This window comes from Lissotriton vulgaris, chromosome 9 (genome assembly GCF_964263255.1).
Source record: "Lissotriton vulgaris chromosome 9, aLisVul1.2, whole genome shotgun sequence".
Taxonomy (NCBI): Eukaryota; Metazoa; Chordata; class Amphibia; order Caudata; family Salamandridae; genus Lissotriton; species Lissotriton vulgaris.
In genome coordinates, this window is record NC_141697.1 from 139,148,221 (window position 1) to 139,171,264 (window position 23,044).

Sequence of the window (23,044 nt, forward strand, 5' to 3'; positions counted from 1 at the left end):
AAAGAGCTGATGAGGGTTGCATTACAGTAAGCAGCAAGGATTCAATGTACATAGAAATCAGGGAGCATGGTACAAAACGAAAAGATACGCATTCAACTAGTGTGAATTGCAGTCATAAAAGTTCACTTATGATACATGTTTTTCTAGCAGTAAGGCTTTAACTTACTTCTTGAACAGTCTGAGGGAGGTAACTGCACTTGTTGAGGGTGGTAGCGTGTTCCATTTTCTTGGAGAACATCTGGCCAAAGTGTGACTATGTGATTTCCTTTTTTTAATCTGGCAGGTACTATTGTTAGGGATTTAGCACTTCTTTAGAATCCCTACCGCCTCCTGATAGTTTGATCCTATTGGCCATGTACTTAGGACCAGAGCTGTGTAGAGCTTTGTGTGTTATGCATGCAACCTTCAGTTGGATCCAAGCATCCACTGAGAGCCAGTTGAGGGATCTGAGTTATAAATCTTGCTGCTACATTTAATGTCGGTCTCATTGGGGCTAGGCTGGCTTTGGGAATAAAGATACAAATCTCTCATGCGGTGACTATGCTATAGTGTCTGCACATCTGTCCCCAGTTAGAATAGTCAAGCAGAAAACATAGTTATGATAGCTGTTAAACTGAGTGGGGCTATTATGGTATCAACACCCAGCCACCTTCGTTGTAAATCAACTACACTACAAAGTAGTGCAGCTTAATACAAATAACCACATAAGGCACCAAAGCAAACACAGTCCAAATAGTGTCTGCTGTTTTCGTGATACATTATGCATTGACAAGTGGTCCTGTATTAAACAAGAAAACTTGTACCATTTTTCTTGGTACGTCAATCAACCACTTAAAACTTAACATCAAACAAATACAAGATGAAGAGATACTAATTGGACTGTGTGTTCTTTGGTGCCTTATGAGGTTATTTGGCTTTGGGAATAACTATGAGTGTGGCATTACCGTAGTCAAGTCTTGATAGCCCTAGAGATTAGACTGCCGTTTTGACGTCTCCAAGCAATATAAATGGTTTTATTTTCCTTAGGCGGTTTACGTGTCGGTTAGCGCTTCTGGTTGCTGCTTGTATGTGAGCATGCATGTTAAGATTAGAGTTTAGTGTGATGTCTTCTGATTTTATGGAGTCGCAGATGGTTGGGGTGCAGTTTAGGGGATTGAGGTTATAAGACCATAGTTGAGGTTGTTGGGTTCTAGGAGTGGGGTGAAGAGAACAAATTTGTAGATCAGCTAATTTAATTTTAGATTGTGTGCCTGTCAGTCCTGTGTTTTCCTCAACGTGTCATCCAGTCGCCAGATATTCTTTTCAGAGGAGAGTCTGATGTAAAGTTGCGTATCATCAGTATACATGTGGTACAAGACTCCTGATTGTTTCAGAATTTCTGCATTCATGTATGGATTTAACAGCATTGGTGAAATTGTAGATCCTTGTGGAACACCCCTGTCAATGTCCACTACATAAGAGAGGGTGTTGCCGATTTTCACTCTGCGTGATCGGTTCTGCAAGAAGGAGGTGAACCCCTTAAGGACTGGTCCTGGTAGGCCAATTCTGAATTCAAGAGTTTTTCTGAGTCGTTTATGGCTGACTGTGTCGATTGCCGCTGATAGATCCAGTAGTATAAGGAGACGAGATTAGTTTTGGTCAAGTGATGTTTAGCTATCAATTATGTTGAGAATGGCGACCTCAGTAATATGGCACCTGATTGGTGCTTATCTAATAGGTCAAAATTCTTAATGTGTTCACAAAGCTGATCATGGGCACATTTTTCAACCAATTTAGCCAGGAAAGGCAGATTGGATACCGGTCTGAAGTTGTTTAAGTCTTTGTGGTCTTTGCTTGTTTTGTCTTGTAAGGGAGATACTTGGCCAGTATTCAAGCCTTATGAGAGGGATCCTTGTTGGAGAGATATGTTCACAAATTTTGTTTGTAGGGGAGTGACGGAATGGTGAATCTCTTTGTGCATGTGGGAAGGAATGGGGTTGTCGAAGTGTGTTGTGGGTTTCATTGACTGAATGGTATTCTGGATTTCCCTCTTAAATAGAGATCTGAAACCGATCCAGAAGGCTCCATTTTTTCTTGGGACAAATTGGGTGTGAGGGTCTGTGACCTTGCTGTAGACTGTGACAGTGGGGAAGATGGATTCTCTAGGTTGGGCACTAGCTTGGCAGGAAAAGGTGTTGCTTATGGTTGCGGTTTTCTCTTTAAAGAAAGTTGTGAAGGCATTGCAGATATCCAGGGAGTCGTTTTCTATTGTGGGGTCTGCAGGTTTTCCTAATTCTTGTTTTATTATATCAAAAAGTCTTCTAACCCTGTTCTCCGCTCTGTCAAGTTGTGATCTGATCGCCGTTGTTTTGTCTTACTAGATAGCCTTTTGGTATGAGATTCTGTGCCTTCTCAATTGTTTGAGAAAGGCAATGTTTGGGTCCTTCCTCCATAGATTTCCAGATGTCATAGTTGTCTTCTTCCATTATTTATATTTTGATTGAACCACTGTACTAAAGTTTTTTTTTCTTTTGCCTTTTTAAATTTAAAGGAGCCCCCTTCAGAGCTATGTCAGTCATACTGCTGTTGTAGAGATATGTCAGATCGTAAACCGATGTCCGGTCGGTCGGGAAAACCAAGGAGGTTTGGCATAGATCCGCCAGTTCAGTTTACGCGGCTGTAATCCTTCTCCCGAGTTTTATTACTTCTCGTCTGACCCTTGATTTTTGGTTCTTGTGTGGATATTTCAAAAAGACTTTGACAGTGATCTGACCAGTCTGTTGTGGGTGATATCAAGCATGTTTAATGATCCCTGTTTAGCGATGATGAGCTCAAGTGTAGCCCCTTTGTTGTGAGTTGGTCCCTCGCATGTTTGAATCATGTAAAAGTCCTGAAGCAGATTACTGAGTGCTGCCACTGTGGGGTCTTTGTCATTGTTCCAATGCAGGTTGAAATCTCCTAGTAGTATTGTCTTAGAGAGTGGGGTAACTTTGATTGTGATTGATCCCTTAAGTTGTTCAAGGAAGATTGTGTCGCTCCCAGAGGGATGATATACATTGAGTGTTTTTGCTAGTAGTTTCTTTTCCAACTTGATTTCAGCTCCCAAGAGTTCCAAAGATGACGTCTCTTCAAGTGACAGTAAGTTTACTGGTAGGGAGTTGCTGTAGATTATAGAGAGACCTATCCTCTGCTTCAATTTGCGGTCTCGAGGTAAAATGGAATAATCCGGGGGAATTAGAAGATTCAGTATTGGAGTAGCCATTGGGTTGAGCCAAGTTTTGCTTAGAAAGAGAATGTCCAGACTGTGCGCAAGGATCACATGTGCTATGTTAGTTGTGTATTTTGCAGCTGATCTGCAATTGTGCAGCATGCATTTCAGATTTGTCACTGTTTTCTGAGTTACTGTGGTGGACAATGTGTTTGTTGCAATTGGGATCAGGTTGGTGTGATTGGCTTGAAGAGAGTTGTATCTTTGTTTTTGTTGCAGGAAGTCTTGATGATTGTGATGTTGGATGTAGTGTCAAGGTGGGGTTTCTGTGCGTCTTTATGGTATATAAACAGAGTGTACCTCTTCTTGTGAGAGGTGATTGTTCGTTCTTCTTGGCCGGTGAAGCCTGTTGTCATAGGGAGTTGTGAGACGTTTGTAGTAGGACGATTTCTGTTTGATGATGAGTCAATGTACTTGGTAGTGGGAGTGTACAGTTCCTCTAGGGTGCGTAGAAGTGTGATGACTTTCTTATTGACCCATTCTATTTCTACCTTGAGAATTTGCAGATTGTCGTTGATTTGGTTTATGGGTAGATTGAGTGAGAACACTGACAAATTGCATTCTCGTTCTGTAAGGAATTGATCCGGTTAGGGTTTTCGTTAGGTTGAGTGGGCCAAAACGTGGGTTCTTTCGCATTGTACTTTGACCAGCGGATGTTTTAGGCACTAATCTGTTAACTGTTGTAGGGTAGTAGCTCCTTGAGCTGAGAGGACTGTGGGATGGGGTTAAGTCACTGCACTTGATATTCAGATTGCATAACATGGTGCAGCAATGCACACATCATTTTCCGAAGAACCACCAAGCTTTGTGATATTGTTGCAAAACACTCAAATGTAAGATGTAAGGCAGCTGTAAGCAGTCACTCTAAGGGTCTGGAACATGGTGCAAGATGGCAAAGAAGCACTGGCACAGGGACCTGAACCTGCCCTTGTATGATTATCAGTGTATGTTCTGTTGAAACCAAACACAAGGCATGTTGAGAGCAGTAGACACAGGCTATTGATTCTTACACCAGATTTGATATTACTCAGACTCAGCTGGTTTGGGTGTGGAGGCTGGGTGACTGAAATGTGGCCACCCAGAGACTGAATTTCTCTATTTGGCTAACTGTGCTGTAGTCAACAGTATCTCGTCTGAGGTGGTTGACATGATATTAGCTGACATGTTAGATTTGACGCTGGAGCTGTCCCACCTGTGGTTTTGCTGAGTTATCTACTGGAGATTGGCAGTGCTTTGCGGAGGTTTACAGCATTAGCCCCTCCTACAGGCTAAAAGAAAAGTAGTGATATCCACTTTTTGCGGCAAGGATATAGCCACATATGGTGTTCTGCAATGATAAGGCGGTAAAATATGCAAACTTGTGGTCTATTACAGCTCAAACCAGGGATGATTGAAGACTCCAAGAACTTAGCCCAAAAATTAAAGGACTCTTCATGAAACATGCAAATCCTTAGAATGATTCACACTGTCAGATATGACTGTTATGGTCGCCAGATGTTTGTGGTACCATTGTATGATAGAGTATGTAATGAGGCGAGTTTCCTGTTGTGCCGTCGGACTTCATGGTTTTCCTTTAGAATCATATATGTATTACTCTTTAAGATGTGATTTGTGTTGTTTGGCTCACAGAAAACAGAAATGCATTTTTAACAAAACAGAACTGGAGCCCTGTCACCCATAGTCATATGGAATAGCATGTATATGAACACTTAATTAACTCTTGTTGTCTACTGTTTAGAGCAATACATTTTGCTGTAAGGGAGAGTGGCAGAAAGATGACACTGGTAGTAGCGCAATTTACAACGGCAGGTGTGCCACAGGTGAAAATCCAAACTGAAGATTCAAGGGCTGGCATGTTCAGCAAATTGCCTGAGGAAGCGTGTCAGGGACCTAAAACTGAAGGCAAGAGCCCGTTTGTAGAGAAACCAGCCATGTCACGGTCAATAGGTCATTCAATGTACTAACACCCATACTATTATCACATCACAGCACAACAAACGAGAATCAGCCACTAGGAGCAGATAGTGAGGGCTATATATGGAAAGTACTCCTTTATGCAGTTCAGTGCACAAGGGTACACATAAATAACCAATAGCATTAGGTGAGACATGAATACGCCACTGTGCTGAACCAAATGTAATTGACAAAATCTCAAGTCAATGACTGAAACAGACTTGTTGAAGAAAGTCAACATAGAAAGAGGTAGACTAAAAACTAAAAACCCTTCCTATGTGTATTGTAAGCCTGTGGTCTGTTTGATAGCTGTCTGTCAAAAACGAGACTTCAAAATAATGCATCAAGAGAAAGTATGTATCAGGGTGATTAACGAATTTCCATGAGGCTCTGCAAGATTTCGGGCAGAGGGCACAAGGCCTAGTGATTTATAAATGAAAAATGGAGAGAGGGGCAATTTCAGTGTGTTATATTCAATGGTGATGGATTTTTAATGTTGAATCCCTACACTCAGTTCACCTACGCCGGACAGAATTACTGTCTTTGGCAAGGTTCCTGAGGATATTGGATATTCACAAAGTCAAACTGAAACGTGTAAATTTGCTCACATGTAAGTCTACTTATGCACATAAGTGCAAATCTACACTTTTATGCTATTCCCCAGTTCAGGGGTAGAGTTACATTTAGGTGCAAACTTACATGTCTCCCTCCTCAGTTTATGGGAAGGAGACATCTAAGACTGAATTTACTAGTGTAAAGTCACTACTAGTAGCTTTTCACTTGTAGGCAATGACCTCCTTATGGGAAAGTATAGGGACAATTCTTTACATCTATTACTCTTTACAACAATTAATTAAAAATATTTTAATGGAAAATAATTTAAGATATAGATTACATGGAACTAATAAAAAATGATACAGCACATTAACTCGTTAAAGAATTAATTGAAATATATTTAATGTGTAAACAAGCAACTTTTTTGTAAACAGGAATAAAAAATCCCACCCAAAGTAAAGTTTTTATTTTATATGCAAGAATTAATTTAACAATATGTAAAATTTTGTTCAAAGTAATGTACTAAATTATTTTTTACCAAAACGTATTCTTTTTTTTTTTTAATGTAAATGCTTTAATTTTTACAAACTTTGTGTCAGGTCGACCAAATATCAGAAGGATGCACTCGCAGGTTTGGGCCTCCCTCATCTTTTTTTTTAAATATATTTTTATTCATCCATGATAGTTACAATACATTACAATGCATTAAAATATTCAATCGTTTACAATACACAAACTTAAGAAGCAGTTAGTGGTACATACAATTACATTGCTGATCTAAAATACCTGAAAGTTCCTTAAAGTGCAAGTGCATAGGACCATCAAGATGTATCCCCAACCTAACACATCATTCATCCATATAGGACACCACCGGCCCCCAAATCTCCATGCCTAATTTCCTTTTCCGAATACCTTTCAGTACATATAAACTACATTCCATGTTAAACATGGATAGAAATCTAGCCCTCCATAATTCAAAAGATGGTACATCCTTCTGAAGCCACATTGAGGCAATACATAGCCTGGCTACGGTTGTGGCCAGAAAAATTAGATATCGATATTTATAAACCAGCTGATCAGATCCATCTCTCTCAGCTACCCCCAACAATACTTGAGCTGCTAACAGTTTGACTGGACCCCTCGGGATTTCCACTAAAAACTTCTCTACATGCCCAAAGAAGTTAGTTAAGTGCCTACATGTAAAAAAGAAATGCACAATGTCGGCGTCTTCTGTTCCAACACGAAAACATCTTCCATAATTTGTCCCGTCCCATTTAGACAGCCTGGCTGGGGTATAATAAAGATTAAACCGGTCTTGTAATGTTAAGCCCGGAGATTAGCAGATATCAACAGCCTCCCCGCCAATTCAATGGAAGCTTCTACCCTAGTGCCGAGGCACTCTAGCCTATTGTTCCATTTTGTGTTGTGAATCTCTAAGTCACGACCCTTGGGGCCAGATGTAGGAAGCCTAATACCGGTCGGTAAAGGCCGAAATTACCGAATTTCGGCCGTTACTGACCGGTATTAGGCTTTTCAGATGTAGGGGGACAAAATGTAGAATTCGGTAATTTACTGAATCGGTAATTTAAGGAATCGGTAAATTACCGAATTCTTAAAATACCGATTCGGTAAATTACTGAAACCTTAATGTAGGGAGCACTCAAATGAGTGCTTTTCTCATTTCAGGATTCGTTATTTACCACCAACTACAAGTTGGTGGTAAATATTGAAAACCGTGAAAAAAGCAATTTTGTGCTTTTTTCAACTGTGCCATGTGGCAGACATACATGCCCTTAGGGCATGTGTGTGTGTAACATGTGCACCCATGCACTCTAAAGGGGTGCAACAGGGTGTCAATGTGACAAACTGGCACCCTTGTAAGTCTACCCCCTATTACCGATTCGGTATTTACCGCATCAGTAATTCTCATTCATTCCTATGGGCCTCCAGGCCCATAGGAATGAATGGGGAATACCGAATCGGTAAATACCGAATAGGTATTTACCGAATGTTACCTATTCGGTAAAATTTACCGAATCATTTGCTACATATCATTTACCGATTCTAAAATACCGAATCAGTAAAATTCGGTATTTTAGAATCTGTAAATATTTACCTACATCTGGCCCTTAGTGTCTAACAGTAAATTGTACAATGTGCGGATATGTGCGTTTTTCCTCACGGCTTCATCAACAGGATTTGCTTTAATGTTCCATAGATTTTTACATAAATAATCGCAAACATGCAAATATTAAAATAATTCAAATCTGGAAAGGTGATATTTATCAGTTAAAATTTCAAGAGACATTAACCCCCCCATTAGCACATAGATCGCCAAAATATTGAATCCCTTTAGTTCGCCATCTATCTATAATCCTATCCCAAAATATAGGTGGAAGGAGGGACGTAGCTGTGAGCGGGGTGTACTGAGATACCCTCTCTAATCTATAGTACTTTTGCACAGCTTTCCACACTTTATAGGCGGTATTTAAAACCTTGAACCTAGTTTTCTTGTAGTAACTTGGCTCCAGGTTAACAAACAGACGATTTTTTGCATCACTGCCCATAACATTTGATATATGGATGGGGCTTCGGCAGCACTAGTTGATTCTGCCCCCGTTAATAAATCATTCTTGTGTTGCAAAATACATACAAAGTAGTATAAGGTAAAATCAGGCACAGCCCAGCCTCCTTTCTTCCCAGGGAGGGTCATATAGCGCATGGCTCTACGGGGCTTACCATGAGCCCATAGAAACCTCGCACAGATTGACTGTAATGCTGCAAGTTGGGCACGAGGAATTTCTAATGGTACATATCTAAAGAAATATAAAACTGTGGGTAGTATTAGCATTTTGAGAACATTGCATCGTCCCACATCATTTAAACTATTACACCAACTAACCTCCACCAATGAATTTAAACAGGTCCTCAACGTGATCCCCTAGGTATGATTCCTCATTCAGAACCCGCTGGTCGTCAAATGGAGCTGTGTTAGAACATAAGATTTATGTTTATGCCACATTGAGTTTGTATCCTGAAACGGCTCCAAACGCCAATTGCTCTATTTCTAGCTGTAATGGGGTTTGGCGTTACCACTGCCACGTCACCTGCGTACGCAAACACACGATAATGTTCTTGCCTCCAAATTACCGACTCTATCCCTGTGCTTTGTTCTGACATCGTTAAAAACTGATCAATATACAATGAGAACAACAAGGGGGAGCAGGGACATCCCTGCCTTGTTCCCCGTGTGATGTGTACTGGGTTCGATTCAAGGCCCATTATGCAAAATTTAGCTGGGAGATGGCGATATAAGACTTGGATGGCTGTAATGAAACTTTGTTTAAAACCAATGTGACGTAATAAAGCCTCAAAAAATTCCCAAGCGACCTGATCGAATGCTTTTTCGGCGTCTAATAAAATTAAGCTGAATTCGGTCCCCATGGTGCTAGCTATATCTAACAGGGTTACTGCCCTATTAATATGATTAGTTGTCCCCCTCTTGGTATGAATCCATGTTGTTGGATTGATACCAACGGGGTTAGCACTTCAGCCAACCGGGTCGCTTGAATTTTGGCATCAATTTTGCCATCAGTTTAATAACGATATGGGCTGGTATGAGCCTGGTTTCTCAGCAGGTTTATCTTTCTTTTTAAAACAATAATACTAGCCTCATCCCATGTTAGGGGCGCAGCTCCTACTTGGGCCTGTTGAAAAGTGGAAGCATATTGGTTTTTAATACTCCGACAAAAGTTGTATATACTTCCAATGGAAGTTTGTCGGGCACTGCTGCTTGCCTGAGGTTAAACTATTGATAGCTCTTTCCAACTCTTCAAAAGTGATAGGGGCCTCTAGCAATTCAGCATCTTGCAAATCCAAGTTCTTGCAGTTAAGGTTCTGTAGCAGGGTTTCCCCAGCCCGTGTATCGTAACCCTCCCCAGTATAAAGCGCCTCATAAAAATCGTGAAACACATTTAAAATCCAAACCTCAGTTTCCAAAAGATTGCCCCTGGAGTACACCACTGAGCTAATCCTCTGAGCCGCTTCTTTAGATCTCAGCCTCTGTGCCAAACATCGCCCAGTTGCCTCCTCATATTCATAGTTTTGTTTCCTATTAATAGAGTGATTTGTGGCTTTCTCTTTACTCCAGTGCAGATTTATTTTGGCCTTGCCCCGGGCTACATCGTTTGCAAAGCAGTAATCTCCTGACCAGCACGTATGTCCCGCATAAGTTTTTCTTCTGCTACAGTAAGACTGACATATAATTCCGGCCCTGAGCATACTGAGGTTCAACACTAAAGGTCCATGGTCTGAGGACACCCATGGGTACACCTGGATTTTAGCTCCAGAAAGTAAAAGACCCGATAAGAAAAAATAATCTAGGCTTACTAATTTCGGGTGTGGCCATGAATAAAAAGCATACCCAGGATCCGCCCCTCTTAAAGTAGCCCATGTACCCACCAGTCCATGATCAATCAATAAAGACTGCAGCGCCTTAAATACCCTAGGTTTCCTCCCTTTGTAAGGTTTGCTATCATCTTGTAGTGTATTGGTCTCAAGGTGTATATTTAGGTCACCGCACAGAATTAACGGAGTGGGCCATAGTGCCAATTCCACATTCAATCCTTCAATTGTTAGGGCCTCATCAAAATTCGAGCCATATATAGAGCATATCGTACACTTCTGACTACTGATCATACATTCCACGATAGCTCACCTCCCTTGTTTATCTGCCAATGCTCTACCTGTCCCTTGTACATGATTCTTGGCCAAAATCGCTACTCCCCGTGTAGTGGTGGATTGCTCAATACATACTAATGCTGTCAGACCAAGTTCCGCCAATAATTTCCTTTTGACCCATGGGATATGAGTTTCCTGAATGAATACCAGGTCTGTCTGGAGTACCAGTAGTTCATTCGCAACCCGTTGCCTTTTATTATGATCATTCAAACCACTTACGTTCAGGGAGCAAAGCCGAATACCACCATGTATGCCACTATCCCCATCCATCTTCCCTGTATCTTTGTGCTTATAGACTGTATGCCAGACTGTGTGCCTAGAACCATTGAGTTTCCTGTTTCTCTTCAAAGTACCATCATGGAATATTTTTATCAGTGCCACCCCCTACCCTCTAAACCCCGACAACCCACTTCCCCAGACCCCCCACCTCTCTAATACACAGCTTCCGCCGAAGCCGTGACCCGGCCGCACCCATCCCCAAACTGGAGGCTTGGAGACACAGAGTCTTCGAGATGGATCAAGCTTCTCGTCCCCCGGACCCCTTTGCCCCACCCAGTGTTTTAACCACTAGAATATTCACCCCCCACCACAATGCATACATTTTTTTTTTGTTGAAGAAAACAATGTAGCAATACAGTAAGTGCATGGATAGAAAGAGGGACTCCACGAAACATCTAGTAACATCCACGCAGCCTCTCAAGTAGCAGTTATTTGTGTATCACATCCAAAAATTTCTTTTTTTTTTTTCTTTTTTCTTCCCTTTTCTTCCCCTCTTTTTTTCCTCCTTTCTTTTCCACTTTTCCTCTTTTACAAGGATTGCAAATACTCAGCTGTAAAAAAACGTACATGCTCATTGTGGATGATTTTGAGCTTAGCTGGGTTCAGCAAAAAGGCCTGTGCCCCTTTGTCACGAAATGGAGTAATGAGCTGGCGTAATTGCCATCTCTTTTCTACAGCTAGAGGGCAATATTCAGGAGGCACAAAAAACTCTGTCCCCTTCCCGGTTTTCTTTTAGTCTGGGCGCGCCAGATCGTATATTGCTTCTCTCGCCAGAAAGCTGTTTACTGATATTAAAATCGCTCTTGGTCTGGCAGAGTTCTGGCCAGGCCTATTGCGCTGAACAATGGGGAATCTGTATGCCCTCTGGATCTCCCCGCTCCAATCCCATTGGGTTAACCCGGGAAAGGCTTCAGAGAAGAGTTTGATGATGAATTTCCATGCATCTTGCCCCTCAGTTCCCTAAGGAATGTCCAACACTTGTAAATTATTGCGCAGGAGGCGATTTTCCAAATCAGTGATTTTCCAGAGGTGTCATCCTTAGCGGAGCGCAAGGCTTCTGTTGTTGCCTTCTGCGCAGCAAGTTTATCCTCCAAATTTGATATGCGGGTCTCAGCCTCATTAAACCTGTTGGCAAACTCAGAGCAAGATTTCGCAATCCTCCGTACCGAGATCTGGAGTTTGCGACAAGCCCCTTGCGTGCGCTGGCTCTCTATATGGGTCTCCTCCCTATGGGTCAGTATGCTCTCATAAATAACAGCCAGGGAGATATCCTCATGTTTCTCAATAGCATCAAAATTAGGCTGTATCCCGCTGGCAATTTCAGTCTCTGCCAAAAACGAATAATCCCATTGGAAGGAATCTGCACTCTCAGCCGAATGGTAACCTGCGCCCAGACCTACATCCCCCTGCTTGCGCACGTTTTTTGGAATGTCGATTCCCTTATGTTTATCCGGGTCAGATTCAACCCCGGAGGTATCCGAGGGGTCAGACATTGAGTAGAAGGGAGGGTCTCCAGAATCATTCTCTTTCCTTAAATCTTGTATATATATATATATTTCACATGAAAAAAAAATATTTTAAAAAGCTGGATTTATTTTATTGAAGATTTTTTCTAAGAGGTGTTATTTTAAGTTTCTGCCTCTATTTGTAGCAGTTCATGTGAGTAGCCATGTGTGGTGCTTACCCTACTACAAGACTGGGCTGGAGGACATGCACTGCTATTTTGTCACTTTGAGGGCTCTAGTAACTTTAGAATTGTCGCTTTTGAATAGCAATGTGCTTACTCCTTCGTGTGTGGGTATTTGTAGTAGCCTCTCCCTCCATAAACTCCTCCTTAATTTTACCAAAACAGTCTGCATTTTTCACTGCATTTAAAACAAGCATTTGCAATGCAATAGGTCTCGCATTTGCAAACATTTGAGCTATTGGCATTGTAAACGACAATGCCTTTTATTGATGTGTTTTGAAAACTTTCAAGCAACGACTAGGAGTACAAAGGGCACATAAATAAAAGTAAATGCCATTTAAAATACCAATAGGTTAAAGTTTCAAAAGTGTGAGACCTATTGCATTGCAAATGCTTGTTTGGTTAGGCTATCCACCCCTGTGGATAGTGAGCATATATTTCTTTACCACAGGGCAGTGGGCCTTTATACCACCTTACCTTTAAGACTGTAATCCGTCTATCTATCCATCTGCCAAGAAGATTGATAATTATATTTTGAGCTTTGCTTAAGAAGTGTTACAGGTCCTGACTCTGGCGTAACGAAAATTGAGGGGGCCTCCCTGCAAGGTACGTGGAGGGGCCCCCCCGGGCTCAATCGGAAGCTCTCTGGCCTGACTGCAGTGCCGAGGGGGCCTCCTGGAGTTTGGCCCCCCGCACTGCGGGGGCTGTGGGGGCTTGTGTTACGCCCCTGGGTCCCGAGTTTAAGGGGGCTCGATATTAACGAAAGACTACATAATGACATGCATTGCTGTATTGTGATGATCACAAATGTTTTAGGCTTTTGGCACTTAAAATTACATTACCCATCACTTTCACCATACACGGAGGAGGCATCTTCATACCCACAGCATGACAGTAACCCCATCTTCTCTTACCGGAGGATGGTGATGAAACCCATCCGCACAGGCAAACAAAACACTGGCTCGGACTTCCGGATCGGCTTCAACTGGAAGTTACAGCCGAAGCACAGCGCCAAGTTGCAGAAGAAGGACATGGAAACGATGGACTGTTCGAAAATGTGGATGGGTATCCACGTGAGAGATGATGCAGCCTCCGGGCTGGTAATCCTTGATGATGGCGCTTTTAACGAAACTCTCTGGGATGACCCGGTGCTGCTCCAGTTGGCGGATGACCAGCTGGTGTACCCAGGCGGGGATATCATCAACGTCACCCTTGGGGTATAGCCGCTCCTGGCCAGGCCCGGGCTTCTACAGCTGCGCCACAAAAGTGTAGCACTCTCTGAAAAAATAGTTGTTGTGCCATGGAGTACGGTCCACGGTGTGCTCCTTGTACAGCCCCTTCTCAGCAGCGCGCACCACCTCGATGTGGCTCTTGATGCGGGGGCACTCTTCCCGGCTGAAGAGAAGCATCTGCCGGATCCCGTGCTTTACCCCACGTGCCTCCTCGTCCCGGTAGTGGAGAGGCAGCTGAGGGGGCAGTGGCGGCTCCTCATGGTCGCTGTACTCGCCATCTGACAGCTTCCTCTTGGAACCCGGCTCTGGGCCTTAATGGGAAGGCATTATGGACGGCAACTTCTCCCATAGGTCCATGTATCCACTGACGGCCATACTGCGGGGCTCACATCACTCATAACCGGCTGCAGCAGGGGGAGCTGCCACCGCGCATGGCTCTGCTCCGCCGATCTGCGCAAGGGCAATATCAAGAACGTAATAAAAAAGCATTTGCAATGCAATAGGTCTCGCATTTACGCAAGTTTAAGCTATTGGCATTGTAAATGACAATGCCTTTTATTTATGTTTTTAAAAACGAAAATAAAAATAAAAGGCATTGTTATTTGCAATGTCAATAGCTCAAACTCGGGTAAATGCGAGACGTATTGCATTGCAAATGCTTGTTTCTGTTTGTATCTTTTATGCAACGCTTGTAATCCTAAGTCTTTATGTATCGCAACTGGTTCTGTTGTAAAGCGCTCTGACACCTTCGGGTAATGTTCGCGCTATAAAAAATCGCATTAAATTTAATAAAATAAATAAAGATACATCTCAGAGGTCAAACACTAGAGAAACTAATGGATAAACTACAGCTTGCAAAGGACAACATAAAATAATTCTGCTTTATTATAGAAGAGATGATGTCCTTCCTGCGAGCTTCCTTTAAGTTCCTACTTTCCTGTTTTCATAGAACTATTCTAAGGGTCGTTTCTGTGTGCCATCTGTTTAAGATCGTAAGTCCCCTACCGCACAGTCTGTGCAATGCTCAGCGTGCACAGTCTTCCCACAAGTGAGTTAAGAAAAAACAAAACTTTCCCCAAATATTCGAGAACTGGGCTTGAATATTAAAGTACACTGTCCTCAAAAACGTTGGGATGCAGGTATTTCTATGCCTCTCCTGTTGAAATTCACGGAAATGATGATCGAAATGCAGGCACTTCCTGGAGGCATAGACAGACGGGGATCTTGAGACCGAGGCATTGTTCTGCCCGTGCACAGGCGCAGAGCCAGCAGGAAGTGATCCGGTACCTCTGGAAGGTAGTCTATCTGCGCATGCGGTAGGCCTATCAGGAGCACAGCAAAGATGCCGCTGTACGAGGGACTGGGAAGTGGAGGCGAGAAGACCGATGTTGTTGTAGACTTGGGGGAAGCCTTCACCAAGTGAGTTATGGGAGTCACGGCCTATGGAGTGTATGTGAAGATAGGAGAGTCTATATTCTTTTTGGAACCTACATTCTGGACCAAGCGCCAGGAAGATAAACCCTGCTGTTTTAGAGAAGGGGTGGATGTAATATTCCGTTTTGTGATTTTTGCTGATAGGCGAGTGGGTCGGGGATGGCTGTATGCGTGCGTGTGTGTGTGTGAGCGCGTGTGTGTATGCAGTGTGTGCGTGTTTGTGTGTGTGCGCATGCGTGAATGTGGCTGTGGGTGTGTGTGTGTGTGTGTGTGTGCGCGCGCGCGAATGAGAGAGGCGAGAGGCTGCTGAATGTTGAACAGCAGATGTGCACGGCGCCGGGGGCTGGGAGTGCGCGTCCTCGAGACGCAATCGCCGAGGAAATGCGCGTAACCACCCCCTGTCAGCCATTCCCAGGAAACCGAGACCTAAAAAAGCCTATGTATTACTCCTGTCTTTCGTCTGAGGACAAAATAAGCTTTAAATACAACAACATGTTATTTGACAGCAGAGTAAAACAAATGAACACGGGATGGATATTAGTGGTTAGCACTGTCTCTTTATGACAGGCCAAGACATTCCAATGGCATTTACAAATAAAAACATAAATCAGCAAATAAAATATTGTTGTGCCAGGAAAGGAAATACATGAAACAACAAACATTGGGTCTCATTTTAAAGGTAAACATTATGAACCATCTGCAGTCTAACAAAAGGTCCCCTTGATGCCAAATCACCAAACATAAATGGAAGACAAATAAGACAAAAAAAACATCCATGAAAAGCCATAAGTCTGACGGACAGCCCATGCAAGCAATGGCAAACTATGAAGAACATATGTGAGCCAATAGATGGATGGGGCTGACCCAAAGCTCTCTCTCGCTCCATACTTTTTCTTACTGTATTTTGTTGAATAATTTATTACATGAGGTCTTCTTCAAAACAACTACAAAAGGAAATGTTCAAATAAAATAATGATTCACAGACTTATTTGTGAATGTGTTGTTTTCAGTCCTCTTTTAAACATGGATACGTGTATTCAAGTCTCTATATTAACGTAATCGTCCCCTCAATAGTTTAAGACTGCCTTTTCTATCCCTGCTAATAGTAAGCATGTCTGATGTTGGGGGTTCTGGAGTCTGTCGGTCTGAAGATGGGCATTGTGAGGCCGCTTCTGTAATGCTCGGTGCTAACAAGCCTGTCTGTCTCTTTAGAGGGTGTTATAGCTTATAAGTCTCTGCTGAATGTTCTTGAGGGCATGAGATTCATATGGAATTTTATGAACCCTGCCAGTGTTGTGTGATGAAATTTGTGGATTCCGTCTATGTTGATAGTTGTAAAATCTGTCAGGATGCTGTTGGCGAATGGTATTGTGTCATAAATAATTGTGATGCTTGTTATTCTATTGCCTGGCCAATGTTTGTGCTAGGAATTCAGATCCATAAGTTGGACTCTGAGTCATCTGTTGGTTTATTGTTGAGAAAAGTAGAGTCTGTGAGTTTAATGTTTGGTGTTGTGAAGCCTGTAAGATTAATGCTGGATTGTGTGAAGTCTCCCAGTCTGATTTTGGTTGGTGCAAAGCCTTTCACTCTAATGTTGGGTGTGGTATGGACTCTCAGTCTAGAGATGGATGTTGTGAGGTAAGTCAGTCGAATACTGGGTACTGTGGAGCATGGCAGTCTGAGATTGATGGCTGTGAAATCGGGCTTTCTCTTCCTTGGTACCATGAATGCTAAGTGTGGTGCTAAGTGTTGAGGCATGTGTCAGTTTAAAGATGGCTGTTCAAGAGTACTGTTTGGATGATGTTTGTGGGTGTGAAGCCTACCAGTTGCAGAGTCCATCTAGCTGATGCTAGGTGCTCTGGAACCGGAGAAGCTTCTGTTGGGTTTTGTATGCAATACTGTACTGCATGCAATATTTATAAAGCGCACCCAACAGGTATCTTGGTGCTATAGTATGTGACGTCAACGCTCACAGATGGTAGAGGGTGTGATTCGACAGTGAACGTCCTCAGACATTAAGAGAGATCAGGTTCTAGGGCCATGTGTTGTGCAGTGCATCAGCTTGATGCCTGGTTGCTGTATAGACTGCGGTCTGACTTTGATTTGTATAAGCATTCAGTCTCACATTGATTCTTGTGAAGTCCTTCAGTTCAGCGGTGAGTGTTGTTAACATTGTGGTTTAAGGAAATAGCTGAAGATACACCTCTTTGAAGAGCAATACATTGTGACCCGGTAAATATTTCACCTATATCAAAGCACCCCCACCTAGATTCACTCTTTGACTGCATCTCTGGCTTCAATCCTAGACAATGCACCAATGCCGTTCAGCTAAGTTTGACCTATGCAAATAATGCATAGATAATGCCAGCCCAAAGCTATAGTGAATTCTGCCATTCCAAGCTGGCTAAAACTGAGGTCTGTCAGCTGAGTGATGTTTGCAGTGCAGCCGGTGACTCAGATGTTGGTTGATGTGAAGCTTGGCATCAAACCTTTGGGTGTTTTAACCGCATCGCTGCGGCGGCTTTTCCCGCTGTGTGCGGCAATTTTCAAAAAGCTGCGTTACATGACGAGCTCAGCTCGTCATCAGCACACGACGGCCGTAGCTGATGACGAGCTGAGCTCGTCGTCAGCAGCGAAGAGGTTAAAACCTTTTCAATCTGTGTCAGTCAGTCCATATATATTTATTTATTTTCAAAAAATATATCTCATAGAAATATACACATTACAATGTACAATTTTATAAACAGAGTATACACATAACAGTAACCTCTCAAACAGATACATTAAAATGTCATTACTTTATAAGAAGACAAATATGCATACAAATGCAATCCTACAGAAAAAAATAAAACACCCTTAACACACAAAATCAACAAAAATAATAATTAATTCAGATTACAAGATTAAGAAACTGCACATAAATCAATATTTGTGCTCCGATACCACAGATCTCCCTTAACATATAAGCCACATCAATATATACGAGCCATTAAAACTGCTGTTTTTGTATAAGTTGAATGTTTTGAGCAACTAACACATTGCAAATAAAGTAAAGAGGGCTTCGCTACGTGATCTAACTCCATGCCCTAAAAAGAGAGGGTGTAGATCTTTTTTCTTTCACTTTAAAAGAGGGTACAATCTAACAGCAAATGGACAACAGAAGACTTAATTTTTAAAGTGCAGAAACAGTAGCTATTATTACCCAAAAACTCTATTTTTAAAACCAGCTATTCTCCAGCCAAGGTCAATACCTACTCGAAGCTGAAGGACAGTGCATGGCAAACATCTTTTTTCAGAACCAGGGACACATGTGGGAATGAGGTGTCTGTTCCTAGAAACTTCAAAGAATGGGCCACTGAGCTTTTGGAGGCTAGATAGTGTCTACCCGCCATTTAGAGCCTCTTATTGGTATCTGCCCTTAGAGTTCTTCAAACAAGGCTATACCAAAGCCCTACACCATTTTTTCCGTTGACACTAAAAAGTTTCTTAATAATTGAGCTGCGAACTGCCCAATGTCTTGTATCACTGCCCCCCAAAAAGTGTGCCATTGGTAAGTTCATGCGTTAGGCAGGCCTCACAAACTAACCACATGCGATCTGGCCAGCAAAGCCTAGGAGATAAGAGACAACTCCAGCCTGAGAGCCTGTTTTATCGTACTCGCTGGGAGACCCAGCAGGGCCCTCCAGCGAGTCCGAGCGAACACGACGATCCAAAGCCAACAACTTTGCTCAATAAAGACCCTGCAATATTAATTTCCCTACCACTGCCTTTTTCAAGGCTCTTCTGATAGACCACCATACCTCAGATCAAACCTTCTCAGCACATTTACCATACTTAGGAGCCCAGCTTTTACCCTCTTCATATGACTGTTCCACCTCAAGTTCAAGTTAAAGTAGTCCCCAGATATATGTATTCTTAAACCTGCTCTAGTGGGACATTATCCAGAAACCAAGCGAACTCCAGTTTTCGCTTTGAGAAAATCAAGTTTTTAGTTTTCTCCATGGGTATTGCAATCTGTGGTTGGGTTGTCTGAAGCATGCACTGTAATGTTATTGTCACTGTGCCTTGATTACTGATGATGGGAGCTGTGCAGTCTGTGTAATGCTGTGGGGGTACTAGGAATACAAACAGTGGTAATGAGCTTGTCTGACTAAACATGTGAATTAGAAATGACAAATGGCATAGCCATTGACAAGTGTTGATCTCTTAATTGGTGCAGATCTGTCTACGGTATAGTGTCAATTTATTTATTTATTTATTTGCAAGCTTGTACCGCGCTAGGAATCGACTCCCTGAGGAGTATCTCCGCGCCAATGGAGTCCAAAGATGGGTTCGGTCGTGCCATCACTCTAGTGCTGGGTGGTATGTGGACTGTAAGTCAGGTATAGTATTGGGTCAATTGACAATATTGTTTCAGGAGCTTTGGGCTACGTCCTTCTCATGCCAGTTTAATGCTGACTCTAGTGGAATTAGTTGCATGATGCTGTACTTACGGTAATTTGTTATTCTGAAATGAGATAATATAGTCGGCATCAGAATAACCATGGGTATTTGAGGCCTATCTGTCTAGCGTGCCCTGTTGCAACGCCTTAATCAACTTGCTCTCCTTAGCCCTCAGATCTGTGCATGCGCGCTTCACTCGCCATCATTGACTCACCGTTGGCCGCTTCCACTCAAAGTTGATTGGGAACTTTTGGCTGTAGAAGAGCGAGCTCTCATTCGCAGGGAAATCAGGATCCTGGTAGAGAATTTTCCTGTCCACGCATTTCTTCAGCAGCTCTTCGAAGGTCCTCACCCGAGCACGGTTGATGAGCTGATTGCGGCTGAGGATGGCGGATAAGATGCCACCAGCACCACCCCCTACTGCAGTGGCCGCTGTAGAGCTTGTGTTCTCCGCTGGCGGCGGCCCAGCTCCAGTTTCCTGGGCCACCTGAGGTGTCACCGCAGAAGGCATGATGGGTTCACAGAGGGCCCTCTCCTACTTCCCCTCCAGCTGCCTTCTGCTCTAAAACCCAAAGTCTCCTCCTACAAAAGAAACAGGTCTGTTTACACCAACCAAAAGAAGTTTCCTAGGCCAAAAATTAGGATCACATTCTCGAGTGTTCTCATCCACATCATCTACCAAAAAACAACCACCCTGACTCCTCAAAGCTTTCCTCGACTCTGAACACTCTCCCTAAAAAATAGACTACTCAAATTACTAAAGCAAGCTGGATTTCATCTGCAAAAAGTTGCCACCCTGTATTTTATTGTTGTGCTTCTACAAATTCCACCACCACAGAACAGTGGTGCTCATCCTTGCAATAAAAATGGCCTGCTCCCTTAAAAATAAATCGATTCGTACCCCAAAAGGCTGCACCCCAACGGATGCAATTTGCAGTCTTAACACCCCAGAACACTGTCCTTCACTAGCCACAACCTTCTAGCCCGTAAAACACCCCTTCCCTTTTTTTCTAACAGAAAACTCTCCCTTCCCCGAGGTTTGCTTCCTTCCAGAAAGAGATTTCACAACCACGCCAGTTCCGCCAACGGTTCACTGCGGTGACAGGAATCTGAAGTGGTTTGTTTGGTGCTGCGCGCGGCTGCAGCGCTCCCGAAAGTGCGCACCTCTCGGTCCGTGGGTCCTCACTCCGGCGTGCGTCGTCCGTGGAGCACCTCGGTCACTGGCGGTGATGAGACTCCGACCCTTGCAGGGCAGGGGCGTAACTTTATATCCACATGGGCAGCTGAGAGCCACGCGGGCGTGCTATAGCTGTGTGCAGCTCGCAGGCAAGGCAACTAAAAATAGAAACGGAACGGACATATATACCGTCTTCCTCTCCTGGCTGGGTCTGCCAAGACTGGGGCATGTTCATGCAGACCGCTTTTCCACACCAAATACCTGCGTTGCGCTCCGTAACAATTGTTTGCTACACATTCCTTTACAAGTAATAGACATAGAAAAGGTACAAATAATAGGGGATGGGAACCAGGTAAGGATTCTCCGGTAACGCAGAACGATGCAACCGTCATGCTGCGAAGTTTTGTGTGTAGATATATAACGGTGTTCTTTAGGGGTGTTTATGCCTGCCTGTGGGTGCATGTGCTAAACATTTTATTTTCTGCAGTGCATGTGAGCACAATTCAGATTGTCCCACAGGAAATAGAGGTAGTTGATTTATTGATATTTCTTTGTTTGCATTCTCTGTACTTGTAGTTTCTTTTTTTCTAGTAAAGGTGCAAGACGGTGTGTAACAAAATGCAAATAAATGTATGAGAGCACCTGACAGGCTACTTAGACCTGACATGGTTCGATGTATCTGATGACTCTTCACTTTCTTCTTTACTCCAGAAACCTCGACCCAACCTCCTCCTTTACCTGTTTTCCAATCCACCAAGGACAAACCTGTGACATAACCTTTCTACCCCTCATTATCTCAAATGGACTCACTCTTGCACCTGTGTTTGGTGTTACACAATACATCCACACTTGATCATATACTTCTTGTACCAATCTGTTCCTCAGTCCTGTCCAATTAGATTGCTTCCTTCACAACCTTAATGAACCCCTCTACTAGGTCATTCTCTTGGGGATTGTACACAGATGTGGTTACATGTCTTACCTAGGGTTGCCCGCTAGCAGGTTGTATACCAGCATGCCTGGTATTTTAATGCCCCTGCTAGTACAACAAGCATTTGCAATGCAATTGGTCTCGCCTTTGGGACCTTATATGTATTTAGCTATGCAGCACATTAGCCTGGGTGCTGAAACATCTACTGTTCTTTAACAAGGAGGGAAAGTAAGCACCAAAATGCGTGACACGCCAGGTATGGGAACACATGGAGAGAAACATTGCCTTTCAGCAGGAAATGGTATAGTCCAAAGCTGTTTTTAATATAAAATCTGGGCCTTCGTTGATCATATCACTGAAAATACAAGATTTGAAAAAAAATCATTGTCTACTGGTGCTTGTAAAAGAGAATTTCAATGGACTGGAATCTAGAGAATGCTAAAGTGATTCTGGTACTTTACTGACCTCTGCTGGTCGTTTTCTATTAAGAAAGTTAAATAGAAGCAGTTGCCAAAAAACATAAAAAAAGAAAGTCCCTCAGCAGAAAGCAATTCTGGTATTTTACTGACCTCTGCGTTTCGTTTTCTATCAAGACAGTTAAATAGAGGCAGTTGAACAGAAAAAAGTCCTTAAGCAAAAGCAGACAAGTCCTAGGGCTGATCTCCAGAGCCCACAAAGTACATACACATATAAGTATATAGTAAAGTATATAAGTATATACTAAAGTATATACAAAGGTTAAATAGAGGCAGTTGAACAGAAAAAAGTCCCTAAGCGGAAGCAGACAGGTCCTAGACTCCAGAGCCCACAAAGTACATACACATATAAGTATATACGAAAGTATATAAGTATATACAAAGTATATACAAGAGGTCTTGAATGCTCAATCTAATAATTGACCATCACTCTATCTCAGCCTGGGTTCCTCAAAGTTCACAGGAACATGGACAGAAGTGTATTTTCTTCTTAGGACACCATAAATCTATGGAAAAGTTGCAAGAGACAGGAGAGCGGCTATACAAATTCTAAAAATGAAAACACCACATTTGTGAAATTTTGAAACGTTATAAAGTTCAAATGTAACATTCAGTAGTCTAACATTCATTCTCAACTAATATGACAACGAAAATGTTATATTTATTCATTGTTGACGCATGTACCTTTCAAAGCACAGTAAACTACAGTTTTTTTAATCTTCCTGAGCTATGTACTTTAGATGCATAACGGTTATGGGCACCGGTTGGAATTAAAACTATGCCTACAGGCAGTAAACAACCTGAGTTACCTCACAATATAATGTGCATAGCTGTAAAGACTTCAAGGCTCATGTCTGTTGCTCATTCTTAGCTCCCACAAACGTAACACT

The 23,044-nt window shown here is 42.7% G+C and overlaps 1 protein-coding gene and 1 pseudogene across 1 annotated transcript in view; both read right to left on the minus strand.

Annotated features, from left to right (window-relative positions):
- CAPN3 (calpain 3) overlaps window positions 1-20,834 on the minus strand; it is a 421,844-nt gene extending 401,010 nt beyond the window's left edge. Inside the window, exons 1-2 of the mRNA XM_086937210.1 lie at window positions 20,735-20,834; window positions 19,785-20,152 (exon numbers count right to left, since the gene is read on the minus strand). Coding sequence (XP_086793336.1) covers window positions 19,785-20,081 — 297 coding nt within the window. The 5' untranslated portion in view covers window positions 20,082-20,152; window positions 20,735-20,834. The remainder of the gene's footprint in view (window positions 1-19,784; window positions 20,153-20,734) is intronic.
- Window positions 13,372-14,068, minus strand: LOC147689733 (RNA demethylase ALKBH5 pseudogene; annotated as a pseudogene).
- Window positions 20,835-23,044: the final 2,210 nt, after the last annotated feature.